This window comes from Balaenoptera borealis (genome assembly GCF_965194805.1).
Source record: "Balaenoptera borealis genome assembly, chromosome: 4".
In the NCBI taxonomy this organism is placed as follows: domain Eukaryota; kingdom Metazoa; phylum Chordata; class Mammalia; order Artiodactyla; family Balaenopteridae; genus Balaenoptera; species Balaenoptera borealis.
The window spans coordinates 148,562,543-148,577,040 of NC_138861.1; the positions used below are offsets into that span (position 1 = coordinate 148,562,543).

The 14,498-nt window shown below is 44.8% G+C and overlaps 1 protein-coding gene across 6 annotated transcripts in view; it reads right to left on the reverse strand.

Moving 5' to 3' along the window:
• Window positions 1-14,458, reverse strand: part of GRK4 (G protein-coupled receptor kinase 4) — a gene marked incomplete at its 5' end in the record, with an annotated part of 82,284 nt that extends 67,826 nt beyond the window's left edge. For 3 of the 6 annotated variants that reach the window (XM_082391275.1, XM_082391273.1, XM_082391271.1), the window contains one exon: window positions 13,939-14,458. In XM_082391275.1, the coding sequence (XP_082247401.1) occupies window positions 13,939-13,990 (52 nt within the window). Of the gene's footprint in view, window positions 1-13,934 lie in introns of all 6 variants that reach the window. The other 3 variants (XR_014244429.1, XM_082391274.1, XM_082391272.1) reach the window with 3 other exon arrangements.
• Window positions 14,459-14,498: the final 40 nt, after the last annotated feature.

Consider the following 14,498-nt stretch of genomic DNA (forward strand, 5'->3'; position numbering starts at 1 on the left):
TTCTGCTTCTTTCTCTGTTTCTTCTCATTATATGTATGTTACACCTTTTTGTAGTTGTCCCACAATTCTTGGATGTTCTGATTTCTTTTTCAGTCTTTTTTCTCTTTGCTTTGCAGTTTTAGAAGTTTCTACTGTCATATCCTGAAGCTCAGAGATTCTTTCTTCAGCCCTGTCCAGTCTACAAATGAGCCCACCAAAGGCACTCTTCATTTCTGTTAGTGTTTGTTTGTTTAACCTTTGGCGTTTCCTTTGACTCTCTCTTAGGATTTCCATCTCTCTGCTTACATTATCCATCTGGCTCTTGCATGTTGTCTACTTTTCCATTAAAGCCCTTGGAATATCAATCATCATTTTTTTTAAAAAATCCTGGTCTGCTAACTCCAACGTTCCTGCTTTTACTCTGAGAGGTCTGCGAAGCCATGAAGAGGGTGGAGGAGAAGGTTGACACATCCAACTTAAATTTTAACAGAGTCACGCTGGCTGGTGTTTTATTTATTTATTTATTTATGGCTGTGTTGGGTCTTCGTTTCTGTGTGAGGGCTTTCTCTAGTTGTGGCAGGCGGGGGCCACTCTTCATCGCGGTGCGCGGGCCTCTTCACTGTCGTGGCCTCTCTTGTTGCGGAGCACAGGCTCCAGATGCGCAGGCTCAGTAGTTGTGGCTCACGGGCCTAGTCGCTCCGTGGCATGTGGGATATTCCCAGACCGGGGCTCGAACCAGTGTCCCCTGCATTGGCAGGCGGATTCTCAACCACTGCGCCACCAGGGAAGCCCAGGCTGGTGTTTTGAGAACAGACTGCAGGGTCGGAAAGGCAGAAGCTGAGATGAAGCAGCAGCCCACTGCAGTCTTCCAGGTGAGAGGGACTGTGGCTCAAGCCATGTTCACAGCAGTGGAGGTGGCGAGAGGTCAGATTCTGTTATATTTTGAAGAGAGATGTGAAAATATTTGTCCAATGACTGGATATGGTGTATAAAGAATTAAAAGGCAATTATAAGATTTTTGGCCTGAGCATTAACTGAGATGCAGAAGGAAAAATTTGAGGCAGGAGAGTTAAGAGTTTAGTGTTGACTCTTTTTTTGGTGCCACTGAGGTCTACGAGCAGTGATGTCAAGTGGGCAGGTGGAGAATGAGCTGCACTTCAAGGGACAGTCCATCTGCAGATCCCAATGTGAGAGATGGTAGCTTGTTTCAAGCCGTGGTACTAGATGTGATCACGGGGGAGGGAGTGAGGGTAGAGAAGGTGTGATTCCGCGGTCCAAGCCTTGGGAGCATGTCAGCATGCGGAGGTCTAGAGAATGAGAGGGGAGCAGTCAAATAGCAGAAAGAGCAGAAAGTCAGGGGGCATGGCGGCCTGGAAGGTCGTGTTGACTGAGGAAAGCAAGGGGGCTACATCAGCTGCAGCCCACAGGTGTAGTAGGAGGTGGATTGAGAACAGACCCTGGTGACCTTGACAAAGGTGGTCTGGCGATGTGGTGGAGATGAGGGCTCAGCACCCAGCACATAATTCACTCAGTATTTACTTGGAAAAGTAAATGACTAACACACGCAGTGGTGCACACACAAGGCCTCACCCATACATCACTAAACACCGTGGCACGTGTGCACGCGCACACACATGCCCCTACCACCTGGGTCTCTCTATCGCTACGAGAGACCCCTTCTCCCGAGGCAAGGTTCTCTGGCTTGGTCTGGGGAAGAGTCCCACTAGGTGAAAGACAGAGAGGAATGGGGTCCTCTCTGCAGGCATCTTAGTCCACTCAGGCTGCTGTTAACAAATCACCACAGGCTGGGTGTCTTAAAACAACAAGCACTTATTTCTCAGAGTTCTGGAGGCTGGGAATTCCAAGATCAAGGTGCCAGCCGATTCACTGACTGGTTTTTAGATGCCTGTCCTCTCACTGTGTCCTCGCATGGCCTTTCCTCAGTGTGTGCTCTCTTTTTATAAGGGCGTTCATCATGAGGGCCCCGCTCTTATAACCTAATCTAACCAGTTACCCCACAAAGGCCCTGCCTCCAAATACCATCACATTGGGCATTAGAGCTTCAACAGATGAATTGGAGGTGAGGGTGGGAAACAAGCTTTCAGTCCGCAGCAGCAGGCTTGGGACACACATGCTGGAGAACCCTGACAGCCACCCAGCCCCTCCCTCAGCAGGGAAGCCCAAGACTCCTCAGCATCTTAAGTCCTGATGACTACAGCCAAATAATGTTTTATGCCAGAGAAAAGCCAAATATGTGTATTTTCCCTTGTCAGAAATTAGTAGAGGGACTTCCCCGGTGGCACAGTGGTTAAGAATCCGCCTGCCAATGCAGGGGACACGGGTTCAATCCCTGGTCTGGGAAGATCCCACATGCCGCGGAGCAACTAAGCCCGTGCGCTACAACTACTGAGCCTGCGCTCTAGAGACCGAGAGCCACAACTACTGAGCCTGCGTGCTGCAACTACTGAAGCCTGTGCGCCTAGAGGCCGTGGTCTACAACAAGAGAAGCCACCGCAGTGAGAAGCCTGTGCACCGCAACTAAGAGTAGCCCCCGCTCGCAGCAACTAGAGAGAGCCCACGCGCAGCAACGAAGACCCAACGCAGCCAAAAAGAAATAAATAAAATAGATTAAAAAAAAAAGAATTAGTGGAAATTGCACACTAATGTGAATACAGGCTGTATTGGTTTTAGTGTAATTATAAGATACCTAACATGAAACCATTTTTAAAAATCAATCGCGGTATGAGTAATAAAACATTAATTAAAATGGAGGCTATCACCATATGATTTTCAGATTACTTCCTGGTATTAATGTCCCAGGTTGATCTTTCTGCTTTGCAGTTTAAGTTAAATATTTATGAGGCACTAGGCTCCAACTCAGAGTGTGAGGGCAAAGTAAACTCATGGGGAGTGGACGCTTTCATTAAGTCCTGTCATGGGCCTGGGTCAGCCTGGCAGGCATATGGAGACTCAGCAATTATTAAATGATTTGTTGGTGTTTGCTTTGTGTACAAAGTTCCCCAAGAATATTACACCCTTTCATCATGGCTTCACTTACTTAACCTGAAATTTTATGTCTGACACTTTGTATTGGGTTTGCCAAAAAGTTCCTTCAGTTTTTAAGTAAAAATAAAAGACGTTCCACTACCTTCTGCCATTTTTCAGGCAACTTCATAATTCCATCTTTCCAAAACTTTTTATCTTTTTGAGCAAAGAACTGCTCCAGGTGTCTTTTACAGTCTTCCAGGTAATTGAAATTTTTTCCATTAAGAGAACTTTGTAAAGACCAAAATAAACAGAAATCTGAAGGTACAATGTCTGGTGAATAAGGCGGATGAATCAGAACTTCCCAGCCGAGCTGTAACAGTTTTTGCCTGGTGATGAAAGAAACATGTGGTCTTGTGTTATCCTGATGGAAGATTATGCGTTCTCTGTTGACTATTTCTGGATGCTTTTCATCGAGTGCTGCTTTCAGTTGGTCTAATTGGAAGCAGTACTTGTTGGAATTAATAGTTTGGTCTTCCAGAAGGACCTCATAATAGAGGACTCCCTTCCAATCCCACCATATACACAACATCACTTTCTTTGGATGAAGACCGGCCTTTGGTGTGGTTGGTGGTGGTTCATTTCTCTTACCCCACGATCTCTTCCATTCCACATCGTTGTACAGTATCCACTTTTCATCACCCATCACAATGTTTTAAAAATGAAACGTTTTCATTACGTTTCAGTAGAGAATCGCATGCAGAAATACGGTCAAGAAGGTTTTTTTTGCTTAACTTACATGGAACCCAAACATCAAAGCGATGAACGTTATCAAGCTGGTGCAAATGATTTTCAACGTTTGATTTGGATATTTCGAGTATGTCGGCTATCACCCGCATGGTATAATGTTGATTGTTCTCAATTAATGTCTCGATTTGATCGCTATCAACTTCAACTGGGGTACGCAACCGTGGAGCATCGTCCAGCGAGAAATCTCCAGCACAAAACTTCACAAACCACTTTTAACACGTTTGATCAGTCACAGCACCTTCTCCATACACTGCACAAATCTTTTTTTGCGTTTCAGTTGCATTTTTACCTTTTTGAAATAATAAAGCATAATATGCTGAAAATACTGTTTTCTTCCATCTTCAATATTAAAATGGTTACACAAAAATTCACTGATTTTGATTTTTTTTTTAATGCACGCTGATATAACTGTCACAATACAATCTAACAAAATTGTTTTGAATGAAGTTAAAGACAACTAAGCACTACGAGAGCCATCTTATGGAAAAACACGAATGAACTTTTTGGCCAACCCAAATAGCTTTTGATGGTTAATGGACTGAAACCTTTTATGATTTAAATATTTTAATTTGACTGATTTGTTCCCATCTCTGCTGTTCTGTGTGTCAGTCACTTATGAGTTTAGGATCTGATATCCTGTAAGTTAGAACTTATTTCTGTTTATGGGTGGTATCTGTTTTGGAAATGAAATTTGGGCTGAAGGTTGGCAGATGGCATCACAGCCAGGGAACGGGAATTTTGTGGGGGGAAGATTTGTTATAACCAGAGACCCAGGAGGCTTCCTGGGTCCTGCTTTCTCACTCACACCCCACATCCCATCTGTCACCAGGTCCCGTTGATTCTGCCTCCAAAACCTTCTTGCATCTGTTCCCTCCTCTCCTCATCCTGTCATTCCTTTTGTCCATACTCTCAGCATCTCTAAGTCTCAGCGCTGGCTTCCTTGCCTTCAGTCTGGTCCTCTTCATTTTATTTCTCAAACTACAAAGTGATCTTATCAAACATGAACCTGATCATGAAGCACCCCTACTTGTCTCTTTCTAGCCTCTCCTCTCCCTGTATTCTCCTTCTGCACCTCTTATGCAAACGTTCACATAGTTCCCTGAGCACTGCCAGCTTCTTCCACCCTTTGTGTTTTGTAAGCATGCTTTTCTTCTAGCCACAGTGCTCTTTCCTCTTCTGTTCATCTGGAAAACTCCTGTTTATCCTCAAAGACTCAGCTCCAGTGTCTCCTCTTCTGTGCAGTCTTCTTCTGTGTTCCCTTCACTTGTTTAAGCAGCCCTGGTCATTGTCCTCCTTATCACGTCGTCCTACATGTCAATTATTCATTGTCAGGTCTATACCTTCACCAGACTGTGAGCGCCAAAGAACAGGGATAATCTTTATACTTCCCACACTCAGACAAATAGTGGGTATTAGAGAATTTTTCTAAAAATCTAAGGTATTGGAATTTATTAGATTGCTAATTGTAATTTATATTGACATAAAATAATTTAGCTTAGAAATTAATACTTATTTGTTTGGAGGAAAGACTTTACTTCTTCGGCATTTTTATTGCCTCTAGAAAAATATTTTCTAGTGCGTGAAGGAAACAATTTATTTAACGACCTGTGTTTCTCCTCATCTGATAAGCTCGTCAACATGAACAAATCGGTTTTCTAGAACTGTGCTGTCCAGCATAAGCACTACGTGTGGCCGTTGAGCTCTGGATGTGTGGCCAATCTGAATGGAGAAGTGCTGATTCAGATTCTGACTATCTAGTATGACAATGAGAATTTTTTTTTTTTTTAATGAGTTAGTTGAATACATTCAGATGTGTTTCATTTGAAACATGGACCCCTATTCTCTGGATAATAGAATATGATTTGATGGGGTTTTTTTGTTTGTTTTTTAAAATATTTATTTATTTATTTATTTTATTTATTTAGGCCACACAGGGTCTTAGTTGCAGCATGCGGGATCTTTAGTTGCGGCACATGCACTCTTTAGTTGCGGCATGCATGCAGGATCTACTTCCCCAACCAGGTATAGAACCTGGGCCCCCTGCATTGGGAGCACAGAGTCTTACCCACTGGACCACCAGGGAAGTCCCTGATTTGATGTTTTATGCACAAAAGTAAAAACACTTAAAAATGTCAATTGGGCTAAAATTGAATGTTCACAATATAGTATATACAGTGAGAAATGGGAGGGAAACAGAATTTCCACAAGCTGTGAAACCACATTACTGTACTGGTGAGAAATCTTAAGGGTTAATTCAACCATAAGGTTAAGGTGAATGTTAACATAGCTGACATGGCTGTTGGTCTGAAGTGGTCAAACAGTAAAATGACCTGAACAGCTGCAGGTCTGGAAACTTTAGCACTTTAACACGTTAGAACTCAATCTCTGTTGTTATTCTGTCAAAGGAGAGCATTTAAAAGCCACTCCCCAGCTCGTCAAGTGCAGAGAGAACACAGAAGACCCAGGGTGCTGAGATTCAGGGAAGTCCGATGGCTGCAGGGTCTCTCGCCTGGAAAGAGGACCATTCCCTAGTGACCAGTGGTGGGCAGTGGTCATCGTGCAGAGGATACTGGAAAGGGGAAAAAGCCCTGACAATGCAGGTGATGAAGACACAAGCAGAGGCGGAGGACAAGGCCTGGAACCCAGGAAAAGAGCCAACATGAAACAAGAATGATGACCGTCTCCAGTGAGGGGACAGTCCAGGCAGAAGAGAAATAGCAACTAGATCTGAACAGGAACTGGAAATATATGTATGTCTATGATTGCTACCTACTCTATAGAACTGTGCTTAATTTAACCAGAAAGTAAACTGCATCAAGTCTTAGTTCATCTAACAGATATCAGTAAGAACAGTACACTAATCACAAAGTTCTACTAAGTAAGAAACTGGTAAATATGTCTAGGCATGGGTGACTTGATGCAGAAGCTTATTAATTTCTGGTCTCAGTTCTTTTTTCTTTCTTTCAGAGGTCACTGAAATTTAGTTAATCACATTGCAGTTAGTCATAAGATGCTTGTTTCCTCCACTTGCCTGTCACCTCATCAAAGGCAAATTTTCTGCCAAGTTCATGGTTCACTCCAGTACCTACCACAGTTCCTAGCACAAAATAAATGGCCAATAAATTCTTGATGAAGGAATGGAAAAAAGAAAAAGAGAAATGGATTAAGCATTCAACTCAAGAAGGTAGAAGTCAATCAAAATAAAGAGAATAATAATATAAGCAGAAATTAATAAAACAGAAGGCAAACATACAATAGCATATGAAACCAAAAGCTGGTTCATTGAAAAGACTAATAAAATAGAAACATCTTTTCCAAGTCTAATAAAAATGACAGGCACACACAAATAATACTCCAAATGAAAAAGATCACAATTGTAATTGTAAAATAGTAAGAAAACGTTACAAATAAAGTTTATGCCAAATAAATTTGAACATTTAGAGGAAACCACACATTACCAAACATAGCTCAAGAAGAAACAGGAATCTTGAATATCACAATAACTATTAAAGAAACTAAACAGATAATAAAAAGAACCATTCCCATCCTTTCTTCCAAAGAGAGGAAAAGGCACCAAACCCAGGCAATTTCACAAGAAAGTTTTACCAATCCTTTAAGGTACAGAGAGTCACTATCTAATGAATTTTTTTTTCCTTTAAAAACAAAACTTTTACCAGATATAATTTGCACAATAATGTGCACTACTCTTAAGGCTATTTCTTGATGAGCTTTTACAAATGTATATATGCACACAGTTACCACCTGGATCAATAAACAGAACATCCTCGTTGTCCCCCAAAGCTCCCTCTTGCCTCTTTCATGTCACACCCCCCTTCCCGGAAGCAATCATGACTCCCATTCAGATGGCCGCGGATTAATTTCACTTCATGCTCATGAAATCATTGAGGACTGTATTGAATAGTTTCTTCTGATTTTCCCCTCAACATAAGGCTCTTCAGATTTGCCCAGGCTGTTGCATGTGTCAGTAGTTAACTCTTTTCTATTGCAGTGTAGTATTATACTGTTTCATTATTTGTTGATTCATTCTCTTCCTGAGAACACTTGGGCTGTTTCCAGTTTGGGACTATTAGGAATAAAGCTGGTATAAACTAGACTTTTTGTAGACGTATGTATGAATTTCACCTGGGTATATCCTGAAGGGGAATCACTGGGTCAGAGCATAGGTGTGTGTGTAACTTTATTAGAAACTGCTATTTTCCTGTACCGGTTCGACCATTTTACACTCCAACAAGCAATGTGTGCGAGTTCTAGTTTCAGCTACTCGGCATCTTTGCTAACACTTGATATATTGTCAAGGAATGCAAGCAGCCTCTAGAAGCTGGAAAAGCTGGAAAAGGCAAGAAAATGGATGGATTCTCCCCTAGAATTTCCAGAAAGGAACGTAACCCTGCTGACACCTTGACTTTAACCTAGTGAGACCCTTTTCAGACTTCTGACCTGTTAGATAATAAAGTTTTGTGGTAATTTGTTACAGCAGCAACAGGAAAACTAATACGGCAAGTCAGAAAATGGGAGACTTGTGCAAGGCATATTTAGTATCCAGATTATATAAAGAGCTGCTACAAATCAATGAGATACTCTCCCCTCACTGGGCAGAAGATGCGAACAAGCAATTCACAAAGAGGAAAGCTGAATCACCAGTCAATGTGAAAAGATGTTCAACCTCCTTGGTAATTAGGAAAACACAAATTAAAAGTGTTACATGGACTGACCTGTATCCGCCCCCTTCCATTCACATGTTGAAGCGCTGATCTCCAACGTGACTGTATTTGGAGATGGGGCCGTTAGGGTAGTAATTAAGGTTAAATGAGGCCAGAGGGTTAGGACCCTAATCCCATAGGTGTCCTTGTAAGAGCAACAGTTACCAGATCTCCCCCTCTCTCAGCCAACACAGAGGAAAGGCCATGTGAGCACACAGGAAGAGAGCCCTCACCAGAACTCAACCAGGCTGGCACCTTGGTCTTGGACTTCTGGCCTCCAGAGTTGTGGGAAAATAAATTTCTGTCATTTAAGCCACCCAGTCTGCGGTATTTTGTTATGGCAGCCCAAGCAGACTAATATAAATGGTAAGATAACATTTCATGCCCTTCAGGAACAAAAGTTTGAGAGTCTGATAACTCCAAGTGCTAGCAAGAGTGGAAAGGAAGGAAGGTGAGGGAGGGAAAAGAGGAGGAAGGGAACTTACACATCAACAAGGGTAACAAAACCACACACACACACACACAGAGCAACAGCACTGACCTGAAGTTTAAATCATGTAAAACAATACTCCATATTGTTACCTACAAACCTAAACAGCCAGAGTGTAGAGAGACCTTGGTTATCTCTGGGGAATGAGGGAAGGGCCTGGGATCTTGGAAAGATACACAAAGTGTTTCAAGTATATCTGCAATGTTTTTTTCTTAAAGAAAGAAATGAAATACAGCCAAATGTTAAGATTTGTTGGGCAGTGGGCACTGGGGTGTTTGTTATATTATTTTCTACACTTTGAACTCTTTCACAATTATAGAAACCACATTCACATTAAATTAGGAACGTTCATCAAAACAGAAACAGATTCATAGATACCGAGAACAAACTGGTGGTTGCCAGAGTGGAGGGGGGTGCTGGGGGGATGAGTGAAATAGGTGGGGGAGATTAAGAGGTACAAATTTCCAGGTATAAAATAAATAAATCACCGGGATGTAATGTACAGCATAAGGAATATAGTCAAGAATATTTTAATATCCTTGTATGGTGACAAATGGTAACTAGGTCTATCATGGTCATCATTTTGTAATGTACAGAAATACCAAAGCACTATGTTGTACACCTAAAATTAATATAATACTGTAAGTCAATTATACTTCAAAAAAAAAATAGAAATGCTCTTTCCGCCATCTTTCCGTGCCACCATAACAGCGGGCACGAATGCCCCGGGTGATGTTCTCGAGAGCATCAACAATGCCGAAAATAGAGGCCAAAGCCAGGTTCTTACTAGGTTGTCCTCCAAACCCATTGTTTATCAATGTGTCAATTGTCAAAAATGAAAATACTTTTTTCTTTTCTTTTTTTTTTTTTTGGCCACGCCGCATGGCTTGTGGGATCTTAGTTCCCCGACCAGGGATCGAACCCGTGCCCTCGGCAGTGAAAGTGCAGAGTCCTAACCACTGGACCGCCAGGGAATTCCCACACTTTTTTTTTTTTTATTGGAAAATATTTTGGCTCAAATTATCATTACCAGAAGAAATCAAAAATGAAAAATCTAAGCTCTTTTTTTTTTAAATTTTTCTATTATTTCTTTTTGGCTGTGTTGGGTCTTTGTTGCTGCGTGGGCCTTCTCTAGTTGTAGTGACCGGGGGCTACTCTTCGTTGCAGTGCACGGGCTTCTCATCGCGGTGGCTTCTCTTGTTGCGTAGCATGGGCTCTAGGTGCGTGGGCTTCAGTAGTTGTAACACGTGAGCTCAGTAGTTGTGGCTCGCGGGCTCTAGAGCGCAGGCTCAGTAGTTGTGGCGCAGGGGTTTAGTTGCTCCGCGGCACATGGGATCTTCCCGGACCAGGGCTCAAACCCATGTCCCCTGCATTGGCAGGCGGATTCTTAACCACTGCACCACCAGGGAAGCCCTAAACTTAATTTTTTAAGTTATAAAGATAACCAATACAAGAATTAAAAACAGTGATATAACTATATTGATAAGGGAAAAGAAGATGGAGTTGGTTTAAGTGAGCTATCTGCTCATGAGGCTCAGAAAAATCTGAATTGATCAACACTATACTTTAGAAACCCAACAGTAATCAGGAAGATAACTAAAACAGAACCCAAGAAAAGAATCAATGTGGCTGCACCTGGCGAGTGTCTTTGTTTGGGCCACTATAATGGAATACCACAGACTGGGTGGCTTATAAGCAACAGAAATTTATTTCTCGCAGTCTAAGATCAAGGCCCTTTATCAAGGCAGCTTTGGTGTCTGGTGAGGAGCTGCTTCCTGGCTCACAGACGGTGTCTTCTGTGTCTTCACGTGGCACAAGGGGCGAGGGAGCTCCCTGGGGTCTTGTTTAAAAGGGACTCGTAGCATTCAGGAGGGCTCCACCCTCATGACTTAATCACCTCCAAATACAATCACACTAGGGATTATGCTTCAATATATGAATTCTGCAGGGACACAAACATTGAGTCTACAGGAAAAGGAGTAGAATGGACAGGGTTAGGGCTCTTTATCATAAGTCCTTCTCTTCTCTGATTTTCAAAAATTATTGGTTATTTGGAAATGTTTTTTTAAACACACAGAACAGAAGCGGTGGAGCTGATTTTGTCCTTGGCTCTATGAGAGGCATTCCTGCAAGACTGCACCAGGTTTAACCCACCTGAATGTGGGAGCATTGTTTTTCAAAACAACACTCAGAAAAAGAGATGTAGGTTTACAATGCAAAAGCTCAAGCACAGGGTCTCTGCCAGGAAGTGAGACTAGTTAGCACAGCAGTAAGGGGGCAGCAAAGGTAACACTGTCCTGTGTCCTTTGAACTAGGACTCTCTTTCAATTTGGTAGAGACAAAGGTTTACATTCTGAAAGAAAAACACACGTGCCTGGCCTTTGGCTAACCTCATAACTAGCTCTGGTTGACCCTGCTGTCTTTGCTAGTGATGAACATATAAACATGGAGAGGGAACCTACAGGTTGCACTGCAGATACAATTAAACACTTAATACTGACTTAATAAGAAATTAACACAACACTGTAAATCATCCATACTTCAATAAAATTTTTTAAAAATGAATAATAAAATAATACTGATTTAATAAAAACAATAAAAATGTTCATTCAAAAAAAAATAAAAAGCACTTAGCATTTACAAGTATGGAGTCAACTGACATCCCAAAGTTGAATACAATCTCAGGTTTTGCTCCCTATTTCCAGACTGCTAGTCTAAAAAGAAAGCTTATTTTGAAACTTCAATTTCTAGTTATCACCAGTACTGACAGACTTCCTAAGATGTGCTCTTTTGTCCTTCAGCCAGCATTTGGAATTTGCAGAGAACAGATTGAGTGCCATTACAGCGCTGGGTTCCGGTGACACAGAAGGGGAGACCAAAAGCTGCCCCTGGGGATGCCCAGTGCAGCAAGAGCTCATCCTGGGCACAGCAGTGGCTCAAGGGATGGAGTGACCAGGCCTCCTGCAGGAATGTGGACGTTCCCCAGAAAAGACTCTGGAGCTGGAACAGGAGGGAAGAAGAAGACTGCAGGCAGAAAAGAAAAGCCTGGAGGCGTGAAGTGGTGTGACACGCTCAGCTGCTGTGGACAAGGAGAGGAGAGCAGGCCAGTGGTCAGACAGGACCCTGTGGGCCATGATGAACTAAGGCGTTTGTACTTGACCTGGAATGAAGCTCCAGGGCCAAATTTTAAACAGAGGACAAATCTGTGTTTTAGAAAGTGTTCTAGCAGCATTGGGAATGATAAGAGAAGAAGCTCTGGAAGTAGAGACCAGTTAGGAAACCACTGCCCTCAGTCAACTTACGAGGTGTCGAGAACCATCTAAGGGGGTACTGGGTGAAGACACAGACAAAGAAATGGACAACAGAAATAATGAAGCTTAAGGATAAATGAGATTCAAGGACCTCCTGCATGTGGGGATTCAGGAAGAGAAAAGCTATGCCTTTGGAAAGTCTAAGAATGAGACAAGGAATCAGGTTCAAGGTCAATGAAATGATCACAACTGCAATGTTAAAGTGCCAGCTTTTCATCATGACTCTGGACATAACAAAATCTACAACCACAACTACTAGGATTATTTACTGAGCACTTTCTAAGCGCGAAGCACTGTACCACGTTATTCCATGCGGTCCCCTTGTCAATACCATGAAGCAGGATTGTTATAAGTCCAGCTTTACAGAACAGAAGAATGAGGCATAGGAACTAGCTGGGATAACGCCCATAAAGAATTGAGCACGATGCCTGACCAAAGCAAACCCTCACTAATGGTAGCTATTCTTAACTATCGATCATTAGGCTCTGCAGCCAAACTTGAACATGCTTTATTCCCTCCGTATCAAGCCAATCCTAATCAAGACCTTTCCTCTTGAAAGGCACTTGGGATACAAAGGGGAAGGGGGGGGAGCTTAAAAAGAAAACAAAACCCCCAAACCGGAAATAGTTGTGTTCCAGGTTACTTTCTCTCACAGAACGTTATACACTATTCTAATCACAAGATGAACCTGTTGATGCTTCTCAACAGCATCCAAGTCACCAGGAGCACCACTGGGCCGACATCTGCGCCCAGGAATCCTGAAACCCTGGGAGATGCAGCATAAAACACTTCTTCCAGGTTGTCTTAAATATACATCCTTCGGTGGGCACTTAACGCTGTTGCCAGCACAAACATGAAGCAGCTGCTCCCACACGGACTCCCTAAGAGGGAAGCCGCCGAAGAACTATGGGTGGTCTCTGCCGCCTGCTCTCCCATCTCTAGGGAGCCAGGAGAGGGGACACTCGGTATTCCACAGAGAACTCTACTCCTGGGGTCTCTGAGCAGAAGGGCTGCGCCAACTGCTGCTTCTACGTTGCTATCAGGGTGAATTGTAACTAACGTACTCAATCTATCTCTAAGTCGGGCTAAAACCCACTCCACACAGCGTAAAGTCTCAGACACCACCAAACCTCAAAACCAAGAATCGATGTTAAAGTAACAGTCTAAAAACACTAACGGAAGGGTCTCCCAGGTCAGTTTACAGGATTTTCTTCTTGGTCCTTTAAAGAGCACAGAGGCACGGTTCTTGTTTGCTGGCTTCGCTCTCTGGTCCGGCTTCCTCCCTCGGGGACAGAACACGGCTCGCCTGGTGCTGAAGCCACACTGCGACCCGAGGTTCCGGAGGAAGAGCAGGACAGGGAACAGCTCACACTAACAAGAGCCGAGCGCAGGCCACCTTCACTTGGGTCCTGAGGCGCCGAAAGGGGACGGGGAGGCTTAAGCTTTACGTGCCCAAGCTGACCACTCGCCGACTAACCAATCCTGAGAGTGAGGCTGCGCGGACCCCGGGTTCGGATTCCACAGAAAATCTGGGGTCCGCAGCAGGGTCGGGGTTCTGCTTGGGACCAGGGTTCCCCAGCAGGGCTGGGGTTCCACGGGGATCAGGACTCCAGCAGGGGTCGGGGCGCCGCTGTGCACCCACCTTGGCGCGCTTTCAGCAGCATCGAGTTGGCCAAGAGGTTCTCGAGCTCCATGGACGACCGCCGCCGCCGCCCCCGCCGCCGCCGTGACCAGGCTTTGTGGACGCGAGGAGGCGAGGTGGCGGCCCGGGGCGGCGGCGGGGCGGCCTCCGCGCATCGCTCGCCCAACGCCGGGTCGGGTCCCGCACTGGGCCGCCGCTCCTCCTCGTCCTGCTGCTGCTGCTTCTGCCGCCGCGGCCACCACCCGCGCCGCCGCTGCGTCGGACGCTGCCGGCGCCGCGACGCCTCGCCCTCGGGACCCGGGGCTGCGGCCCGGGACGGGGCGGGCCGGGTCCCCGCGGTCACCCCCGCCGCGCCGTGGCCCGGGCTGTCGGCCCCATCGCCCGGGGAGGGGCTCACTGGCCCGGGCACCACCCCCCGGCGGCGACGGCTCCGGCCAACGGCTTCCCAGACGAGGGAGCCAGAGCGCAGCGCTCCGGGGGCCCCGAGGCTGGCGCGGTACCGCGCGGGCCAGGACCGCTCCCAGAAGGCCCCGCGCGGGGCGGAGGCGGCGGGGCGCGAG